This window comes from Carcharhinus amblyrhynchos, chromosome 4 (assembly GCF_965287045.1).
Source record: "Carcharhinus amblyrhynchos chromosome 4, sCarAmb.v2.hapA, whole genome shotgun sequence".
NCBI classification, from domain to species: domain Eukaryota; kingdom Metazoa; phylum Chordata; class Chondrichthyes; order Carcharhiniformes; family Carcharhinidae; genus Carcharhinus; species Carcharhinus amblyrhynchos.
The window spans coordinates 117,495,046-117,515,961 of NC_137327.1; the positions used below are offsets into that span (position 1 = coordinate 117,495,046).

At 43.6% G+C, this 20,916-nt stretch overlaps 1 protein-coding gene across 1 annotated transcript in view; it reads left to right on the forward strand.

The window, feature by feature from the left end:
- The window catches only part of LOC145342316 (tripeptidyl-peptidase 2-like), a 114,137-nt gene that overhangs the window by 59,564 nt on the left and 33,657 nt on the right, over nucleotides 1-20,916 (forward strand). Inside the window, exons 12-18 of the mRNA XM_080187795.1 lie at nucleotides 2,267-2,382; nucleotides 4,524-4,695; nucleotides 8,295-8,452; nucleotides 10,424-10,500; nucleotides 12,168-12,274; nucleotides 17,182-17,336; nucleotides 18,552-18,668. Of these exons, the coding sequence (XP_080043921.1) occupies nucleotides 2,267-2,382; nucleotides 4,524-4,695; nucleotides 8,295-8,452; nucleotides 10,424-10,500; nucleotides 12,168-12,274; nucleotides 17,182-17,336; nucleotides 18,552-18,668 (902 nt within the window). The remainder of the gene's footprint in view (nucleotides 1-2,266; nucleotides 2,383-4,523; nucleotides 4,696-8,294; nucleotides 8,453-10,423; nucleotides 10,501-12,167; nucleotides 12,275-17,181; nucleotides 17,337-18,551; nucleotides 18,669-20,916) is intronic.

The window sequence follows — 20,916 nt, forward strand, 5'->3', positions numbered from 1 at the left end:
ACCTAACCAGCATGTCTTTTGGACTGTGAGAGGGAACCGGAGCACCTGGAGGAAACCCACACAGAGATGGGGAGAACGTGCAGATTCCACACAGACAGTGACCTAAGCCAAAAATTGAACCCAGGTTCCTGGTGCTGTGAGGCAGCCGTGCTAACCACTGTGCCACCGTGCTGTCCTCATTGAAAACTCTGAGAGGTTGTCAGTAAGAGTGGAGGGGAATCTGCATACAGTTTGTGATTTCTTTGCTGCTTCTATCCCTTCTGTATCAGAGGTGTAAGTGTTGCTTTAATTGGTCTTCGAACCAACACTGTATGTATAGATTAGCGTTTAAATCAAACATCCACCTCAGGTGACCACACCTTTGCAGCTCCTTATATTATTCTAAAGGCACTAAATCATTCTGTTTGCTTTCATCTATTTCCTCTGAATAGGTGTAACATCCTTTTTTATACTATGCCAACTAGAGTCAAACACATGTTGAACGTTTGTCAGTGCTATTAGATTTATAAAGGAACAGATCTATCTCACTCTTGACTCAGCGTAACTATCACAAAAGACTGAACAGTCAGAAGGCTGAGGAGGTGACCTGATTATGAAGGGATTCAGTAGCAATGACGTGGAAATGATCCCTTCTGGAGAATCAAAGTGTGAGCCATAAGTAAAAGATGGTCAGTAATAAATCTAATCATGCATTCAGGAGAAACGTCTTTATCCAAGAATGATGAGAATATGGAATCTGCTGCCACAGCAAGTGGGTAAGGTGAATAGTATAGGGATACTAGATAAACACATCAGAGAGAAAGAAATAGAAGGTTGTATTGATATGGTGAGATTAAGTCAGGTAGGAGAAGACGTGGAGCAGCAGGAAAGATGGACTGTTGCTTTTTTGTACTATTATTTGTAATGCTATATCTTATTCCATCCATTCTCAGTCTCTGTAATTCTATACATATATCCTTTATCTGCTGTCCTTTCCTGGTCTGACCTACATGCAACTCCAGTCCACAGCAATGTGGTTGGCTCACAAATGTTTTCTGAAATGAGGATACTTAAGGATGGGCAATAACTGCTTCCCAGTCAGCTATGCCCACATCCTGTAAACTTAATTCATAAAAAGTCCACACAAGTGCCAGGCAAAGGCCATCTCCAACAAAAGAGAATTAACCATCACCCTTGACATTTGATGGCATTACGATTGCTGAATTTTCCAGTATCAACATCCTGAGGGGAGGGTTACCATTGATCAGAAACTGAACTGGAGTAGCCATATAAATGCTGTGGCTAAAAGAGCATTTCAGAAACTAGAACTCCCCAGAGTCTGTCCACCATCTACAGGCATAAGTCAGGAGTGTGATGGAATACTCTTCACTTGCCTGGATAAGTGCAGCTCCAACAACACTCAAGGAGCTTGGCACCATCCAGAACAAAACAACCAGCTTGATCAGCACTTCCACTTCCAATGAATAATGGCAGCAGTATGCACCATCTGCAAGATGCACTGCATGCAGAGTTTTTAAGTGGCATCTTCTGAAACCACGGCCACCATCATATAGGACAAGGGCAACAGACACATGGAAACAGCATCACCTGGAAGCTCCCATCAAAGTTACTCAGCATCCTGACTTGGAAATATATGGCCGTTCCTTCACCGTTGTTGGATGAAAATCCTGGAATTCCTTCCCCAGCAGCACTATGGGTGTACCAACATCACATGGACTGCAGCCATTCAAAAAGGCAGCTCACACCACCTTCTCAGGGGCACTTTAGGGATGGGCAATAAATGCTGATCTAGCCAGAAACGCCCACATCCTGTTAATGAATGAACAAAATGAATGACTTTGAGGTGAGCATCGATTGGTCCTAATTTTGTAATTTACACTTAAAATTTCATAAAATTTACAGCACAGAAGCAGGTCATTAATCCCAACATGTCTATGCCAGTGTTTATACACCATTCAAATCACCTCTCACCCCTACTTCAACTGCTGCTGTCAGAATAATCTACTTTTCCCTTCTCTCTTGTATTTATCCAGCCTCCCCTTAAATGCATTATATTCCATACTGTTCACCTCAACTATTCCGTGTGGTAGCAGGTTCCACATTCTCACCACTCATTGAATTAGAGAAAGTATCTTCTGAACTGATTACTGGATTCGTTAGTGGTTCTCTAACATATACATTTTATGCCGAACAGTTTATGTCCATGTTGGATTTGATGTGAACACTTTCAGCATCAACATTACTGTTGTTTCCATAAATACTTTAGGATTGAAAGCGAATGGTATACGTTACACTGCACATTCGGTGCGACGTGCCCTGGAGAACACGGCACAGAAAGTGGAGGACGTTGAAATATTTGCACAGGGCCACGGGATCATGCAGGTAAAATGCCCAGTTCTCTTCATTTTGAATGCCTCCTTTATTGAGTTACTGAGGTAGCAGTAACTGCTATCACTTTCTGGTTCGGGAATTCATCCCTGCTGCTTCCAGTTACTGTGCATATCTGTCAGCACTGATTCCCAGCTCATGTAAACATCCCTCTGTAAACAGCAGCTCAGGAAAACCTCTGCTCCTGTATCCTAACTCAAGACACACCAAAGGTTGCCTTTTACGTGCCCAGGCGAGTTTTCGGCAAAGGAGGGAGAGTTTTGGTGAGGTGGGGGGGTGGTTTAACATCGGGCAGGTGCCAACTCCACTACGTCCCTGCTCACGCTCAAGCTCACCCCATAATATCAAAAACAGCAGCCCACTCTCCATATTTCAATAAACAAGGTAAATAGCGCTTGTTAAGCCAGTTAGGGTTGCACGGTGGCACAGTGATTAGCACTGCTGCCTGACAGCACCAGGGACCCGGGTTTGATTCCCAGCTTGGGTCGTTGTGTGGAGTCTGCACATTCTCCCTCAGTCTGTGTGGGTTTCCTCTGGAAGCTCCGGTTTTATCCTACAGTCCAAAGATGTGTTGATTAGATTTTTTGGCTGTGCTAAATTGACCCTAGTGTAAGGGGATTAGCAGGGTAAATATGTGGGATTACAGGAATAGTGCCTTGGTGGGATTGTGCTTAGTGCAGACTCGATGGGCCAAATGGCCTCCACCTGCACTGTAGGGATTCTGTGACTTAAGGGGTTGAATGGACTCCCACGCAATGTGGGGAAAGGATAAGGATGCTGAGAGACCAATACTGCAATTCTTACGTTTTGTTCTGTGGCAGCAAATTTAACTGAACTGTCACCTTGTCTTCAGCCTATCCCTTTTTTTAAAATTTTTAATCCAGTTATTGCTCTATCTTTAGAATCTCAACATGCTGTAATTAGAATCAGAATCATGCAACTCAAATAGAAACCATTCACCCATTGTGCCAATACTGGCTCTTATATTATCCAATTTGTCCCATTCTCCTGCTGTTTCCCCGTAGCCCTGAAAAATCTTTCCTTTTGAGTATTTATCCCATTCCCTTTTGAGCGTTTCTACCAAATCTGCCTCTATCACTCTCTGAGGCAGTGCATTCCAAGTCATCACCACTTGCTGCTTAGAAAATTCTCAACTCTGATTCTTTTGCCAATTGCCTTAATTCTGATTCTTTTGGTTATGAACGTTCCTGAGAGTGGAAATTATTTCTTCCTGGTTTGCTCTATCAAGCCCCTCATGATTCTGAATTAAATTCATTTTTAACCTCAGCTCAAACCACCCAATAACTCAAGTCCATCAACACTGATCTCATTCAAGTCAACCTCCTGACTCTCTTTAGATCCTGGGCATCCTCTCTAAAGTGTAGAACGCAGAACTGTAAACAGAACAGTACCCTAGCTGAAGACTATCTCTGTGGCTGCCTGGTCAGCGCTGTCTAACCAGGACGGTGTTTGACAATGATGCTGATGTGGTGCTTACCAAAAAGTGACAGAACTTCCATGCCAGTTTGAATTACCCATAGCACTGTTAGATCATAAGACCAGAATTAGGCCACTCAGCCCTTCGAGCCTGCTCCACCATTCAATCATGGCTGATATTTTTCTCATCCCCATTCTCCTGCCTTTTCCCATAACCGCTGATCTCCTTATTAATCAAGAACCTATCTCTTTCTTTCTTAAAAATACTCAATAACCTGGCCTCCACAGCCTTCTGCGGCAAAGAATTCCACAGATTCAGCACTCTGGCTGAAGAAATTCCTCCTCATCTCTGTTTTAAAGGATCATCCCTTTAGCCTGAGGTTGTGCATTCTGGTTCCAGTTTTTCCTATTAGTGGAAACATCCTCTCCTTTAGACCCTTTCCAAGGCCAGCACATCCTTCCTTAGACATGGGGCCCAAAACTGCTCACAATACTTCAAATGGGGTCTGACCAGAGCCTTATACAGTCTCAGAAGTACATCCATGCTCTTGTTGACAATGTCTGGTCAGCACAGCAGAGCAGTCTTGGGTCAGGCACAGTGATGATTAACTGGTGACGGTGAGAAGCATTACCCAACACAGCGATTCCCCACCTGGGTGCTTTCCCCAATAACATTGTGTTTAATTTTTCCTGGACAGATTGAAAAGGCCTACGACTACCTCAGCCAAACTGCCTCAATAAAATGTCACCAGTTGGGCTTCAACATCAAAATAAGTCACCTGCGTGGAATCTACCTCAGGGACCCAGCGTATCTGTCAGTGCCAATCGACTTCTCTGTGTCTGTGGAACCAGTGTTTCCTGAAAACACAGGTATGGAAAAATCAAACTTCATTGCAAGTAGTATTTGAGATTTTCCAATGCATAGTTTGAAGAGTTTGACCTGACCGAAGGCAATGGATAAACCAATACAGTAGATTAGTTAGGAATAGACATTGTTGAGTGGCATAAAATAATGTCAACATAACAACAATAATGTGCATTTATATAACACCTTTAACATAGGAAACCGTCCTTCACAGAATTGCAAATCCAGAAAATAGGTGACCACACAAAGGAGTTATGGAGAAATGCAGTCATTGCCACCTCCACTCCTGCATTGAAGAACCTCCACAAACATTTTCTCATCCACTCTAACCCCAATGTCTTGACTCCTCCATCTCCCATCTTAATCCTGTGCTCAGACCCCTCACCCCGTGACATATTCTGCCTCACAACCTCTGGGCAAAAGCTTCACTTGAACTTTTATCTCTCTTCACTCACTGTCAGTTCTAGGCTTGAAACGGACTCCATGGCAGGGGCCCTCTGACTATTTTAATTTCCCAGGACCGCAGGTACTGGCATTTCAAGCCCTTAGCAGGTACACGAGGGGAATATGTTTGCTATCTGCCCCCAGAGATGGAACAATATAGCCAGAGGAATTAGTCTCAGTACTTTCTGCAGGTGCCACACATATCAGAGCATTCCATTGTATATAAGGGTACCTGCAAGAAGAAAGACATTGGCTAATGTCAATAATGTGAAACAATGTCAATGTAGTTTCTACTTGTGAGGAGAACAATGCTGTGTCTGTTGCTCTTGAATTTAGACCAGTGAGCGCAGTATCGCTGAAATCATTGGGCTTTTTGAATAAGTAACTCATATTCAAGTAAACTAATCATTTCACTTAAATTTGATTTATTACTGTCACATATATAAGTATACAGTGAAAAGTATTGTTTTTTGCGCGCTATACAGATAAAACATACCGTTCATAGAGAAGGAAATGAGAGAGTTCAGAATGTAGTGGTACAGTCATAGCTGGGGTGTAGAGAAAGATCAACTTGATGCAAGGCAAGTCCATTCATAAGTCTTACAGCAGCAGGGAAGAAGCTGCTCTTGAGTTGGATGGTACGTGACTTCAGACTTCTGTATTTTTTTCCCCAAGGAAGAAGGTGGAAGAGAGCATGTCCGGGGAGCATGAGATCCTTAATTATGCTGGCTGCTTTGCTGAGGCATGGGAAAGTGTATGGGTGGGAGGCTGATTTGCGTGATGTATTGGGCTGCAGTCATGACCTTTTATAGTTCCTTGCGGTCTTGGGCAAAACAAGAGCCATACCAAACTGTGACACAACCAGAAAGAATGCTTTCTATGGAATAAGAATGAATTGCACTTATACAACATTTTTCATGACCTTGGAATATCCCAATGTGCTTTACATCTGTTATGATATGGCAGGTGGTAACTGCTGGACTGCCTGAATCCCAAAGGGAACGTCGGACAAGCTATCACAATGATTGGCAATTCACATTTTATAATGAGAAGGTATTTGCACTGAAGTCAGGAGCAGAAATTTCAAACCACTCTTGCAGCTTGTAAGTGTTAAATTTAAACATTTGTTTAGGGAAAAACTTAAATACACAAGATTATATTTACACTGTTAACACAGAAAGATTTCAGGAAAGAGTGCTGAGCTTGTGGAATTCTTTACCAAAGGAAGTAGTTGATGCCAAAACATTGAGTGCATTCAAGAGGTAGCTGGGTGTAGCACTTGGGGCAAATGGGATCAAAGCAGGATTACATAGAACGTAGAACATTACAGTGCAGAACAGGCCCTTCGGCCCTCAGTGTTGCACCGACCAGTGGAACGAATCCAATGATCCTCTAACCTAAACTATTCCAATGTTATCCAAATGCCTATCCGCTGACCATTTGAACGCCCTTAAAGTTGGCGAGTCCACAACTGCTGCAGGCAGGGTATTCCACACCCTTACTACCCTCTGAGTAAAGAACCTACCTCTGACATCCGTCCTATAATTACCACCCCTCAGTTTAAAGCTATGTCCCCTCGTGTTAGCCATCACCATCTTAACCTTCTTCTCTCGAACGAAAATAACCTCAAGTCCCTCAGCCTTTCCTCATAAGACCTTCCCACCATACCAGGCAACACCCTGGTAAACCTCCTCTGCACCCTTTCCAGTGCTTCCACATCTTTCTTATAATGCGGCGACCAGAACTGTACGCAATACTCCAAGTGCGGCCGCACCAGAGTTTTGTACAGTTGTAACGTGATCTCATGGCTCTGAAATTCAATCCCTCTACCAATGAAAGCAAACACACCATACGCCTTCCTAACAGCCTTATCAACCTGGATGCCATCTTTCAGGAATCTGTGCACATGTACACTGAGATTTCTCTGCTTGTTGACACTACCAAGAGTCCTTCCATTAGCCCTATGTTTTGTACTCCTGTTACTCTTACCAAAGTGAATCACCTCACACTTCTTTGCATTAAACTCCATTTGCCACCTCTCAGCCCAGCTCTGCAGCTTATCTATGTCCCTCTGCAAACTGTAACATCCGTCCTCACTGTCTACAACTCCCCCGACTTTGGTGTCATCAGCAAATTTACTAATCCATCCTTCTACACCCTCATCTAGGTCATTTATAAAAATGACAAACAGCAGTGGCCCCAAAACAGATCCCTGAGGTACACCACTAGTAATTGAACTCCAGGCTGAATATTTCCCATCAACCACCACCCTCTGTCTTCTATCAGCTAGCCAATTTCTGATCCAAACTGCTAAATTACCCTCAATTCCATGCATCTGCATTTTCTGCAGTAGCCTACCATGGGGAACCTTATCAAACGCTTTGCTAAAATCCATATACACCACATCAACTGCCTTACTCTTATCCACCTCTTTGGTCACCTTTTCAAAGAACTCCATAAGGTTTGTGAGGCACGACCTACCTTTCACAAAACTGTGTTGATTAGGCTATTGAGTTGGATAATCAACCATGATCTTAATGAATGGCAGAGCAGGCTTGAAGGGCCAAATGGCCTCCTCCTCTCCTATCTTCTATTTTTCGATGATTTCTGCTTCATTAAATTCAGAGCTAGATACCACTATGTGGCAACAATCCTCAAAGGTTTTCTCTCAAACACCTGTAAAAATTACCACAATCATCCACAGTTGCTGCAGGGTCTCTGAGGGTGACAGCAGGCTGTTTCATTCATAGACCCATTTCTGCAAACTTGTTCTTTAGGATCGAATGACCACATCCACTATTCAACCTTCAATCACGTTTTAAGTATATTTGTTTTCCCTTTCATCTTTAAATCTTTTGTTTGAATATGTCTTTGGAAATTCCCTTTCCCAGGATGTACAGATCTCAATTTCTATGGCTACTATTGGATAAAAATAAACTTAATACTTTGCTTTATGCATTCATGGCTTTCAAGCCTAACCAAAGGGATGGGCAGGGCTTTGGTTTAATATCTCAAGCGAAGAACAGCATTTCCAACTGCAATCCCTCAGTGCTACATGGAGTGTCAGCCGAGAATTCTTTGTGCTCAGGCTTGAGGTAGCTGATTGGTAATGTTTAGTGTTCTGTATTCAATAGTCCTTTTTTGTTTTTCAAAAACACAGAAAATAGTGAGAAGATAGCTCTCCAAATACACCTAGCTTTGACCTGCAATGCATCCTGGGTGCAGATCCCCTCCCACCTGGAGCTGATGAACCAATCCCGCCACGTGACTGTCAGGGTGGATGCTCGAGGACTCAAAGAAGGGCCACACTTCACTGAGGTTAGTTAGAGGCATTTTCCTGTATGGGAGACAAGTTGACACCTTTATGCTGACTTGCACAATGTTTAGTGTTATGTTAACTCAATCAGCTGTTCTTCTTCTCTAGGTTAGTATGTGGTAATAGTGTTCAATCATTCGGCTTGGTTATGTTGGTCAAATGATAAATATTGACCATGACCCTGGCATAACCTCCCCTGCTCTTTTACCTTTGATCTATTATATCTGCCTGAAAGAGCAGGCAAGAGCTGGTTTAATGTTTCATCTGGAAGGCAGCAGCTCCACCAGTACAGCACTCCCTCACTACTGCACTGGGAGTGCTGAATTTAATGACTACAGCAGTGGTCCCTCCACAGCTACTTTTGGGATCTCCAACTTACGTGTTAATCAGGCAGTTAATTGCCTGCCATTGGGTTTCCAAGGCGAAGAGCCTGCTTCAAGAGATGTCAGCTAATCAGGTGACAGCCCTTCAGTCCCAGCAATGCCACAAAGTGTGGTGGCCACTCCTGGGACACCAGGAAGCCTGGAATAGAAGCCTACGATGAGAGGTCCAGGAAGACTGAGTGGGGTGGGCTTGCTGCTGGAAGTCAGGACAGGTGTCATCCAGGTCCCCCTCAGTGCGCAAGGTGACTGATCAAGAAGCCACCTCCCTGAGCTGGCAGGAGGTACAAAACAAATTCAACCTTCCCAGCCATTGACATGAAAGGCTCTCCACCCCTCGTTTTCAAGCCTGATTATATTCCCCTCTGCCTCCAAGCCAACTCCTGTAGAGGTGAGGTGGCAATAAATTCAGCCTAGAATCTGCTCTACTCAAGTCTGTGTAATGGGACTTGACTGCACAACCTTCTGACTGAAAAGCAAATGTGTTATGCAGGGAGCCTTCATTAAACTGATTATAGTTACACAGAGATTGCTTCACATTTAATGATTTTTGACTGGAACGTTTGTAGCTACTGATTCGATTTGTCCAAGCAATAATCAGGGTCAGACAGTGACAAAATCCATTGTTATGATCTTGGTCAAGAAAGAAGAAATCCAAAATCTCAGTTATTTACTGAAAGAATGAGGCCACAAGATTTCACAGTTTAAAAGAAAATACTTTGTACTATATCAGAGACAAATAAAATAAGCACTAATCTTGAGGAACCACCCATACTTTAAAACCTCGCGTTAACATAAGATAAACATGAATTAATAGGGAAATTGCAATTGTTTATAAACTATTAGATGCGCATTTAAATGGCAGCCACAACCAAGATGGATCTTGCAAATTGGTTTGTCAGTCCCCTCAGCATATATATCAGTCACAAAGCCCTTCAAAATGGTCATCTTTACGAAGACTTTCAACTCCTGTTTGAGGACCTAGCTTGATCCCAATCAGTGGCAGCGCATAAAATACCTGAGTTTCCACAGACATGGTCTTCTCCAAAAGTGGCACATGTCTACAGCAGCCCTGCAACTCCACTTATGATCGCTTGGATGCTGTAGGTCCACCAATGTTATCTTCAAATACCAGAAACAGCTGCAGCAACTGTAAATTTGCCTATTCTCAGCTTCTGGATTTAGCCTCTGTCTTCTTCATCCTGCCTGTCCTGCAGCACTGGGATTATCACCTGCTGAACTCTGATGCCTGTGTCTCCTTTTATATGGTTTCAGTCAGTTTTGGCCTCCTCAGAACTTTTATTTTCCAATTTCAGTCTCAGTTTCTTTGGAAACCGGAAGAGGTAATTTTCCTTTCTCAATTTCCCTTTTCAATTAGAATCCATCTTAAAAATACAAGCTTAAGGCTGTTACTTGATAATTAGCCATGAGTATCCCCTTGGAAAGTGTTGGGTAGATTGTTGTCTAATATATGCTGTGCTTCAGAAAGAAATCATCTTGCTTTGGCACATAATAAACTGTCCGGTGATGTTTGAAATGACAGCTGTGTTTTCTTCGTGTTTTAAATGTAGCTGTTTCTCCTCTCTGCTCCAGGTCCTTGGTTATGACACAACAACCCCTCATGCTGGTCCCTTATTCCGAATTCCAGTCACAGTCATTATTCCATCAAGGTTTGTGAAAGTTAATTGTCTCTTTGTAAATGTCCCCTTATTACGCTGATTACATTTAATGCTGCTTCATGGCAAGCAACCTGAATAAAATTGTCCTTTCCAACTGCCCTTTTAAAATTAATTCTAGAATCTGTTTTCAGCAATTTTCAGATAGAGCATTCCAATCCCAGCAACTCGCTACGTGAGAATTTCTCTATGTCTTCTAATTTTTGGGCAAAGATTTTGAATCTTTGACTTAGTTATTGAGCCCCTCAGAGGAAAAAAGAGCTTTTATCCATCTACTTGATCAAGATCTGTCATCATCCTGAAAGCCTCTAATAGAATTCGATTCAGGCCTTAGGTGACTGCCTGTGTGGAGTTTGCACATTCTTCCTGTGTCTATGTGGGTTTTGTCTGGATGCACCAGTTTCCTCCACATCCAAAGATGTTTAGGTTCGGTGCATTAGCCATAATAGAAGCTTGGGGTTGCAGGGATAAGGCAGGGGGGGTGGACTTGAATGCATTGCTCCTTCAGAGAGTCGGTGTAGTATCAATGGACTGAGTGGTCTCCTTTTGCACTGTAGGGAGCCTGTAGTTCTGGATCATCTCTTAACCTTCTCAGTTGCATGGAGACCAGCCTTAACTTTTCAAACTTCTCATTACACAAATCCTCATCACTGGTAACATCTTGGTCAACCTCAATACCTTTTCTAAGATCTTTACAGCTTTCCTCAAGTGAGACCTGCAAAACTCCAGCTGAGGCCTAACCAGTGATTTATAAAGTTGCACCATGACCCCATTGCTTTCATATTCTTTTTCTCTATTTATAAACCCAAGTAACTGGTGTTCTTTTTTGCCACTTCATCAACTTGCCCTGCCACCCTTAAGAATTAGTGTTGATGGAACAATTGATAGCTTCATGGTTACCATTACTGAGACTAGCTTTATATTCCAGACTTATTCATTGAATTTAAATTCCACCAGCTGCCATGGATTTGAACCTGTGTTCCAAGAACAGTAGACAGAGCCTCTGGATTACTAGTTAAGTGACATTACCATTGGGGCACACTGGTTAGCACTGCTGCCTCACAGTGCAACAGACCTGCGATCATTTCCCAGCTTGGGTCACTATCTGTGCAGAGTCTGCACGTTCTCCCCGTGTCTGCGTAGATTTCCTCTGGGTGCTCTGGTTTCCTCCCACAGTCCAAAGATGTGCTGATTCGGTGCATTGGCCATGCTAAATTCTCCTTCAGTGTACCCGAACAGGCACCCAAATGTGGCGACTAGGGGATTTTCACAGTAACTTCATTGCAGTGTTAAAGTAAGCCTACTTGTGTCACTTATAAATAAACAATAGATTTTGCAAATTCCATAATATTTGCAAACTGTATAATGCTGCTCCTTATACCCGCATCTAGGTCATTTATGAAAATTAAAAAGAGTAATGGATTCAAAATTGATCCTTGGGGTGCACCATAATGGGGATTGGTGGGAGCGGTGGGGGGGGGGGGGGGGGTGGGGGGATGGTCGGGGATTGGGAGAGGGGGGATTGGGGATGGGGATGTGATCAGTAGATGGGCGGCAGAGAGCTCAGATATCAGAATTCCCCAAAAGGGGAAGTAGTCTCACTTATTGCAGTTATCGATGAGGGAGCTTCTCTAATTGCCTGTTTGTGTCTGTGGCTATAGTGTGAATGCAGCTTGTGAATATAGACTTGTACAAAAGAATGTCCACTTCAAGCCTGGAGAGATCAAAAGACACTTCATTGAAGTGCCCCAAGGAGCTACCTGGGCTGGTAGGTGTCCCACTTATGGAAATTATAAATGTTTATGTTAATAATGCACTGTATAAAAAACAGATGTGGAAAAGTGATAGAGCAACTTGAGGATTGTTCTGCATCCCTTCCTTCAACGTGTTCTGGAGTGTGGGTGGCACTGACGAGGCTGACATTTATTGCCCATTGGTGGTGAGCTGCCAACTTGAACTGCTGCAGTCTATATAGTGAAAGCACTCCCACAACGTTAAGTTCACAATGTTAATGCCCCATTCCTGCTTTTGTTGCATTGAGATGGCAGAGGTTGGGAGGAAAACATTCGATTTGAGACAACATTGATCAGGTGAGCTGTGCCTTGGATGGTAGGAATGTATGCAAATTTTTTTGTTAAATACTTAGTAATTGCAGCTTGGTTACTTCAGTACATTTCAGCAAGCCTTTGAAATGTTGACATGTGAGTAAATCCTTACTAATGACCTGGAATGCACAGCCTCAAAGAGTGGAGGGAGTGCACTCGATAATAACTTCGAAAACATAAGAACTAGGAGCAGGAGTAGGCCATCTGGCCCCTCGAGCCTACTCCGCCATTCAGTAAGACCCATGGCTGATCTTTTTGTGGACTTAGCTCCACCTACCTGCCCATTCACCATAGCCCTAAATTCCTTTACTGTTCAAAAATTTATCTATCCTTGCCTTAAAAATATTCAATCAGGTAGCCTCAACTGCTTCACTGTGCAGGGAATTCCATAGATTCACAACACTTTGAGTGAAGAATTTCCTCCTCAACTCAGTCCTAAATCTGTTTCCCCTTATTTTGAGGCCATGCCCCCTAGTTCTAGTTTCACCTGCCAGTGGAAACAACTTTCCTGCTTCTATCTTATCTATTCCCTTCATAATCTTACATGTTTCTCTAAAATTTGCCCTCGTTCTCCTGAATTCCAGTGAGTATAGCCTCAGCCTACTCAGCCTGTCCTCATAAGCCAACCTTCTCAACTCTGGAATCAACCTAGTGAATCTCCAGTGCCAGTATATCCTTTCTCAAATAAGGAGATCAAAACTGTACACATTACTCTAGGTGTGGCCTCACCAGCATCTTATACAGCTGCAACATGACATTTTTGTTTTTAAACTCCATCTCTCTAGCAGTGAAGAATAAAATTCATAAGAAATAGGAGCAGGAGTAGGCCATCTGGCCCTTCGAGCCTGCCCCGCCATTCAATAAGATCATGGCTGATCTGTCGTGGCTCAGTTCCACTTTCCCGCCCTCTCCCCATAACCCTTAATCCCCTCTCTTATCAAAAACCCATCAACCAGCTTCTTAAAAATATTTAGCGAGGCAGCCTCCACCACTTCAACGGGCAGAGAATTCCAGAGATTCACCACCCTTTGAGTGAAGAAGTTCCTCCTCAACTCCGTTCTGAACTGCCCCCCCTTTATCTTGAGGCTGTGCCCCCTAGTCCTACTGTCTTTTTTGAGCAGGAAGAGTCTTTCCACCTCTATCCTATCCATCCCATTCATCATCTTATACGTCTCAATGAGATCTCCCCTCATTCTTCTAAACTCTAACGAGTACAAGCCTAGTTTATTCAGCCTCTCCTCATAGCTCAACCCCCTCAACTCCGGTATCATTTGCCTTTTTAATTACCTGGTGCATCTGCAAACCAACTTATTGTGATTCATGCACAAGGACACCCAGACCCCTCTGCACAGTAGCATGCTGCAAATTTTTACCACTTGAATAAAGTCCATTTTATTGTTATTCCTACCAAAATGGATGACCTCACATTTATCAACTTTGTACTCCATCTGCCAGACCCTTGCCTACCCACTTAGACTATCTATATCCCTTTGCAAACTTTCAGCATTCTCTGCATACTTTGCTCTGTCACTCATCTTAGTGTCATCTGCGAATTTTGACACACTACACTTGGTCTTCAACTCCAAATCATCTATGTAAATCATAAGCAATTGCGGTCCCAACACTGATCCCTGTGGCATACCACTAGTCACTGATTGCCAACCAGAAAAATACCCATTTATCCCCAGACTTTGCTTTCTGTTAGTTAGCCAATCCTCTATCCATGCTAATATATTACCTGTAACACCATGCATTTTTATCTTATGTAGCAGCTTTTGGTGCAGCGCCTTGTCAAATGCTTTCTGGAAATCCAGCCACACTACATCCGCAAGTTCCCCCTTGTCCACTGCGCATGTAATGTTCTCAAAGAATTCCATCAGATTAGTGAAACATGACCTGCCTGTCATGAACCCATGCTGCTTCTTTCCAATGAGGCAATTTATATCCAGATGTCTTGCTGTTTCTTCCTTGATAGATTCAAGTATTTTCCCTACTACAGAAGTTAAGCTAACCGGCCTGTAGTCACCTGCCTTCTGTCTATCCCCTTTTTTAAACAGTGGCATCATATTTGCTGTTTTCCAATCTGTGAGAACCACCCCAGAGTCCAGCAAGTTTCGCCACTAGTGCATTTGCTATTTCTCCCACCATCTCTTTTAGTATCCTGTGATGCGCTTTATCAGGGCCAGGAGACTTGTCTACCTTTGGCCCCATTAGCTTGCCCAACACTACCTCTTTCATGATAATAGTTTCTAGGTCCTCACCTGCCATAGCCGCCTTGTCATCAATTTTTGACATGTTATTTGTGTCTTCCACTGTGAAGACCGACACAAAATACCTGTTCAATGCCTCAGCCATTTCCTCATTTTCAGTTATCAAATCCCCCTTCTCATCTGCTAAAGGACCAATGTTTACTTTAGCCTCGTTTTCATTTTGTATATTTGTAGAAACTTTTGCTACCTGTTTTTATATTATGAGCTAGTTTAGTCCCCTAATCCATCTTACTTTACTTGTCAGCTTTTTCATGACTTTCTGTTGACCTTTAAGGATTTCCCAATCCTCTAGTTCCCCACTAATCTTTATCACTTTGTATGCATTTTCTTTCAATTTGATACCCTCCTTTATTTCCTTAGATAACCATGGCTGATTATCTGTTTTTCTACTGTTCTTCCTTATCACTGGTATATAAGCGATTTGAATGAATAGTTGGAAGGGAAAGAACTTTCAGGGCTTCTTGAAAAGTAAAACAGGGCCATGGAATTAACTGGAATCGCTGTTTCAAAGAATGAGTTGCCTTCTGTGCTGCAAAACTTTATGATTCACTGATGTATTTTATGATTCTCTGGTGTATTTTATGATTCTCTTTGGCTCAATGTAACAGTGGGTAGCACTGCTGCCTTCAGTGCCAGTGACCTGGGTTTGATTCCCAGCTTGGGTCACTGTCTGTGTGGAGTTTGCACGTTCCCCCCTTGTCTGCATGGTTTTCTCTGTATGCTCTGGTTTCCTCCCACAGTCCAAGTGTTGGTTAGGTGCAACGGCCGTGCTAAATTCTCCCTCAATGTATCTGAAAAGGCACTGGACTGTGGCAACTAGAGGATTTTCACAGGAACTTCATTGCAGCGTTAATGTAAGCATACTTGTGACACTAATAAATAAACTTTAAGGATGGGATTTTACGGCCTCGTTTGTCCCAAAACTGTAAAATCCCACCTGAGGTCAACGAGCCTTTCCATGGTCCGCCCTTTGCCACTCCAATTCCCGCTGTGGGCGGGAAGGAACATACCAACTTAAAACTTTAAAACTGCATTATTTTACATGTGAAAGGTAGAAAAAGAAAAGGGGTGTTAGTTAATGGTAGTGAGAAGTCCATGTCTCCATTGTCCAGTCCGAGCAGCCAGATCTGAAAGACTGGCTTAAAATACAGCTCTTTCTGGCTGAGAATTCAGATGTGAACCTATCTGTCAGGTTAATTGCGAATTACCCATTGACCAACTCTATCTTGGAGTTTTTTAGGGAGCTTTTTGAGGTTTTGAGATAATGTGATAAAGTTGCATTGCATGGTAGATATTGAAAATATACTGTGCAAAGCAGCAATCAGCAGAGTCTTCAGCTGATCAGTAAACTGCATACATGTTGGATCTGGGCCACAAGTGAGTACTGACAAGAGGGTGGTCATGGGTTGGTGTTCATAGTTGAGTGGAGGTCGGAAACAAGGGCAGGGGGTGGCTCTCAGCAGCCACCTTCCGATTATCTGCTGAATCGATTAGGTGCCAAGTGCTTTTGAACGACTGATCCCTTTGGAAGGCTGCAAGAAAACCCTGCACAGAACCATAGCATCCTACTGTGCAGAAGGTGACCATTCGGCCCATAGAGTCTGCACCAACGACAGTCCCACACAGGACCTATCCCCATAACTCCCGCTAACGCCCCTGATATTAACAGGCAATGTAACATGGCCAATCCACCTGACCCACATATCTTTGGACTCTGGGAAGAAACCAGAATATCGGGAGGAAACAGACACGGGGAGAATGTGCAAACTCCACACACACAGTGACTGTGGGCTGGAATTCAACCTGGGTCCCTGGCACTGTGAAGCAGCAGTGCTAACCACTGTGCCACCATGCCACCCAAAAGATTTGCTTGTTGTGCATCCCGTGTAACGAGCCCCCTGCTGCAGTCAGATGAGGCCTTAAATGGGTATTAATTGTGTGCTGATTTACTGGGGCTGTGTCAATATTTGCAGTATGTCTCTGACAGTGTCTCAGTATTTGCAGCTGGATCTTAGGGATGTGTCCCTGGGAGTGTGTCAGTATTTGCAGAGGATCCTTGGAACTCTGTCAGTACGTAGGAGGTGTTCCTGGGGCTGTTAGTATTTTAGGGTAAGGTGTCCCTGGATGTATTTTCAGTTATCAGTCGTAAGTTAGGGTGTGATTCTGCACTCCAAGTAAGTATGAAAATTATGTGACCATTCAGCAATCATGGACTTGTAACTGGTAGAGGATCACCTGAGTAAGCATAGGAAAGTAAAAGTTAACTTGTTGAATCTCACTGAGGACTTGCTTTATTTCAGAAATACGCCTGACTTCAAAATCAGAAGATACGACCTCTGAATTTGTGGTACATACTATTCAGTTGCGGAAACAGATGGCATTTCGGGTGCACGAGTTCTACCGTCACCTGTACCTGTCAGAAAAAGCCTCTGCGGCTGATGCTTTTCCAGTCTGTGTGAGTACCGCTGCATCAATGATGACTCATGGAAATGTGTAAGGTTAAATAGGGAGCTGTTGACAGTGAGAATAGGTACATCTTAGTGAAGGAAAACAATGGCGAATGGGGATAACACCGTGACTTGAGCAGGAAGCAGAGGACCTATAGATACCTTAATGAGGGATGAGAGGTTGAGGACTGAACAACCACAGGATAAAGTGATTGGTTGGAGACCAGGAAAACATCACATCGAAACAGCAAGTGAGAGGAAAGTCACAGATAGGGGTGGGAAGAAAATCATAGAATCCTACAGTGCAGAAGGAAGCATTTGGCCCCTCGGGTCTGCACCAACCACAGTTCCATCCGGGCCCTATCCCCATAACTCCCTGCATTTACCCTTGCTGGTCCCCCTACACTAAGGGAGAATTTAGCATGACCAATCCACCTAACCCAGACATCTTCGGACTGTGGGAGTAAACCGGAGCACCTGGAGGAAACCTATACAGACAAAGGGAGAGCGTGCAAACTCCACACAGACAGTGACCGAAACCGGGAATTGAACCCAGCGCCATGAGGCAGCAGTGCTAACCACTGTGCCACCATGGTGGGAGAACAGAATAGAAAAATGTAAATAGGACTAGATTAACTCAATGGAACAGGGGGGTGGGGGGCAGTGGGTGGGGGGTGTGGTGGGGGGGGGGGGTGGAGGAGGGAGGGGAATCAGTAGAGTGGCACTAGGATTTGGGAGATTTGTGGGAAAGATGATATCCATGACAGTCTGGCAGTGATGGTTTGATTTTCGGTGGGAGTGGGTGGATCAGAATGTGTAGATGTCAAGGAGGTGGTAATACCTCAGCCAGATAAAGCTCTTTCTGGTTGGTCACAGTTTAGTGATTGTCTTTCAGGATTTGCATTTCTCTCAATTTCTGGCTCTGATGAAGGATCTGCGTGCAAAGCCTTTGTTTAACCTGTCTTCTCGTGGCAGAGCTATTATATTTACAGCATCTTCTATTTTTCATTTCAAAGTTTGCCATTTCACTTAGTTGGGAATGAAAGTTTTACTGAAAAATACTCCCAAAGCTTTGAAAACAGTGTGATTTGTGCCGGCCTGTTATTCATTCTTGCATCTCTCTACACCTCAGTAATTGTTAAGCAAAGGGCATGTACAATGAGAGTGGCCTTGTTGGGTTCACTGCCTCTGGTGTATTTCTATAACTGTGTAATTCTTTATAGGAAGAAAAAACCATTGAAATTTGCATTGCACGTTGGTGGTCTAGCTTGAGACAGACTACTATCGACTATGTGATTTCTTTCCACGGATTGAAGTGTAACAGTGACACGTTACACATTGTAAGTATTGCCCTCTGCTCATTTTTATTGACATTTTTAATAATCAGCATTGTACTAGATTTCGATTGTGTTGAGTAACTATTAGAGAGAGATAAAAGCAAAATACCGCGAATGCTGGAATCTGAAACAAAAACAGAAAATGCTGGAAAATCGCAGCAGGTTTGACGGCATCTGTGAGGAGAGAATAGAGCAAACTTTCATGCCTAGGCGATCCTTCATATCAGAGAGAGACTTGGATTAATGGAAAACCTGTGCAAAAGAAGTCTCACAGCACCAGGTTAAAGTCCAACAGGTTTATTTGGAATCACAGGTTTTCAGAGCATTGCTCCGACATCAGGTGAGTGGAGAGGTAGGTCACTCACCTGATGAAGGAGCAGTGCTCTGAAAGCTCAGGATTCCAGATAAACCTGTTGGCCTTTAACCTGTGTTGTGAGACTTCCTACTGAGCCCACCCCAGTCCAACGCCAGCATCTCCACATTGTGCAAAAGATAGCAAAAGATTGAACAACACACCAAGTGGGTAAACCCTGCTTCAAATTAATGCCATGGGGTTTGTTCAGGTCCTCCAGCAAAGGCTCTGGCTTTAATATCCCATCCTAAAGACAGTGGACCAGTTTGTCAGTGCTGCACTGGAATGTCACCCTGGACTTTATGCTTAATTTTGTGGAATGGGATGAAGCTGCAACCTTGTGACTCAAAGGCTATAGAATGCTTCCCACTCAGCCTAGACTAACACAAGGTAGAAACAGTTAGTCTCAGCATAAACTGTCACTTCCTTCGATCTGATTATATCAAATTAATTCCATATTTTCATAGCCTTTATGTGGAAGAATAAACTGATATTTTAATAAGTTTGGTTTTAATATCATACTTTGAAAGTAATTGCTTGCTGACAGTTGAGGCTTCCAGCCTTAAGGCTGGAAGACACTTGGGCTTAAGAAACTGCTGAGTGCAAGAGTGATTGTTGATGATGTTCGGTGAATCCCTCGAGTGTGACATGATATATAATGTGTATATGTGTACTGTGCAGTGAAACTGCACTTGGGCTTCTCAAGATAGTCAAATGAGCCCTCAGCTGATTTGGGGTTGGGGGAGGATTATTTTTCAGTTCATTTGTATCCCCCTCCGCCCTCCTGTCCCTCCCCCCCCCCCCCCCCCCCCATTCACTGGGAGGCACAAGAGATGATCTTACCCACACAGTATCCACACGGATATGTCATGAAGACTTGCAGAATCTTCAGAATAGAACACATTTCCAGGCTCAGTTACCAATGATAAATGTTTTAAATCTCACCATCTGCACCACTTGATATGTGTGATGACTGATTTGCCTGGATGGATTCCTGGGGGTTTTGTCACAAGACTTCCTGCCTCCAGGCATCCTATCCAATCAAACGACCATCCAATAATTCCTTAAATAAGCGTCCAGGAAGTTTGAGATTGAACTCTCGGAGACTTGGCAACCCAATTTTTAATAGACTCCAATTAACAACACCTTGAAGCTGTGCAACACAACTTGGGTAGCACCTTCACCTCTTGAGTCAGAAGGTTATGGGATAATGTCCCATAAAGATTTCAGCACAACTTCCAGGCCAATATTCTTGTGCAGTCCTGAAACTCTAGACAGTCAGTACTGCGGGAGTGTAGCACTGTCAGAGGGTTAGTACTGAGGGAGTGCAGCACTGTCAGAGGATCAGTACTGAGGGAGTGCCACTGTCAGAGGGTCAGTACTGAGGGAGTGCCGCACTGACGGGGAATTAGTAGTGAGGGCATTGCACTGTCAGAGGGTCAGTACAGAGGGAGTACCGCACAGTCAGAGGGTCAGTACGGAGGGAGTACCACACTGTCAGAGGGTCAGTACGGAGGGAGTACCACACTGTCAGAGGGTCAGTACGGAGGGAGTGCCACTGTCAAAGGGTGAGTACTGAGGGACTGCTGCACTGATGGGGAATTGGTACTGAGGGTGTTGCACTGTCAGAGGGTCAGTACTGAGGGAGTGCTGCACTATCAGAGGGTCAGTACTGATGGAGTGCTGCACTGTTAAAGGTGCCATCTTACAGATGAGACATTAGACAAAAGATTGGCCTAAAGATCCTATGACACTATGAGAAGAACAAGGAAGTTATCATCCATATCCTGGCTATGATTTATCCCTCAACCAACATCAGTAAAACTGAATGGCTGATAATTATCAGCTTGCGTGATTGGGAGCTTACTTTGCACAATATTGCTACCATGTCTCTTACAT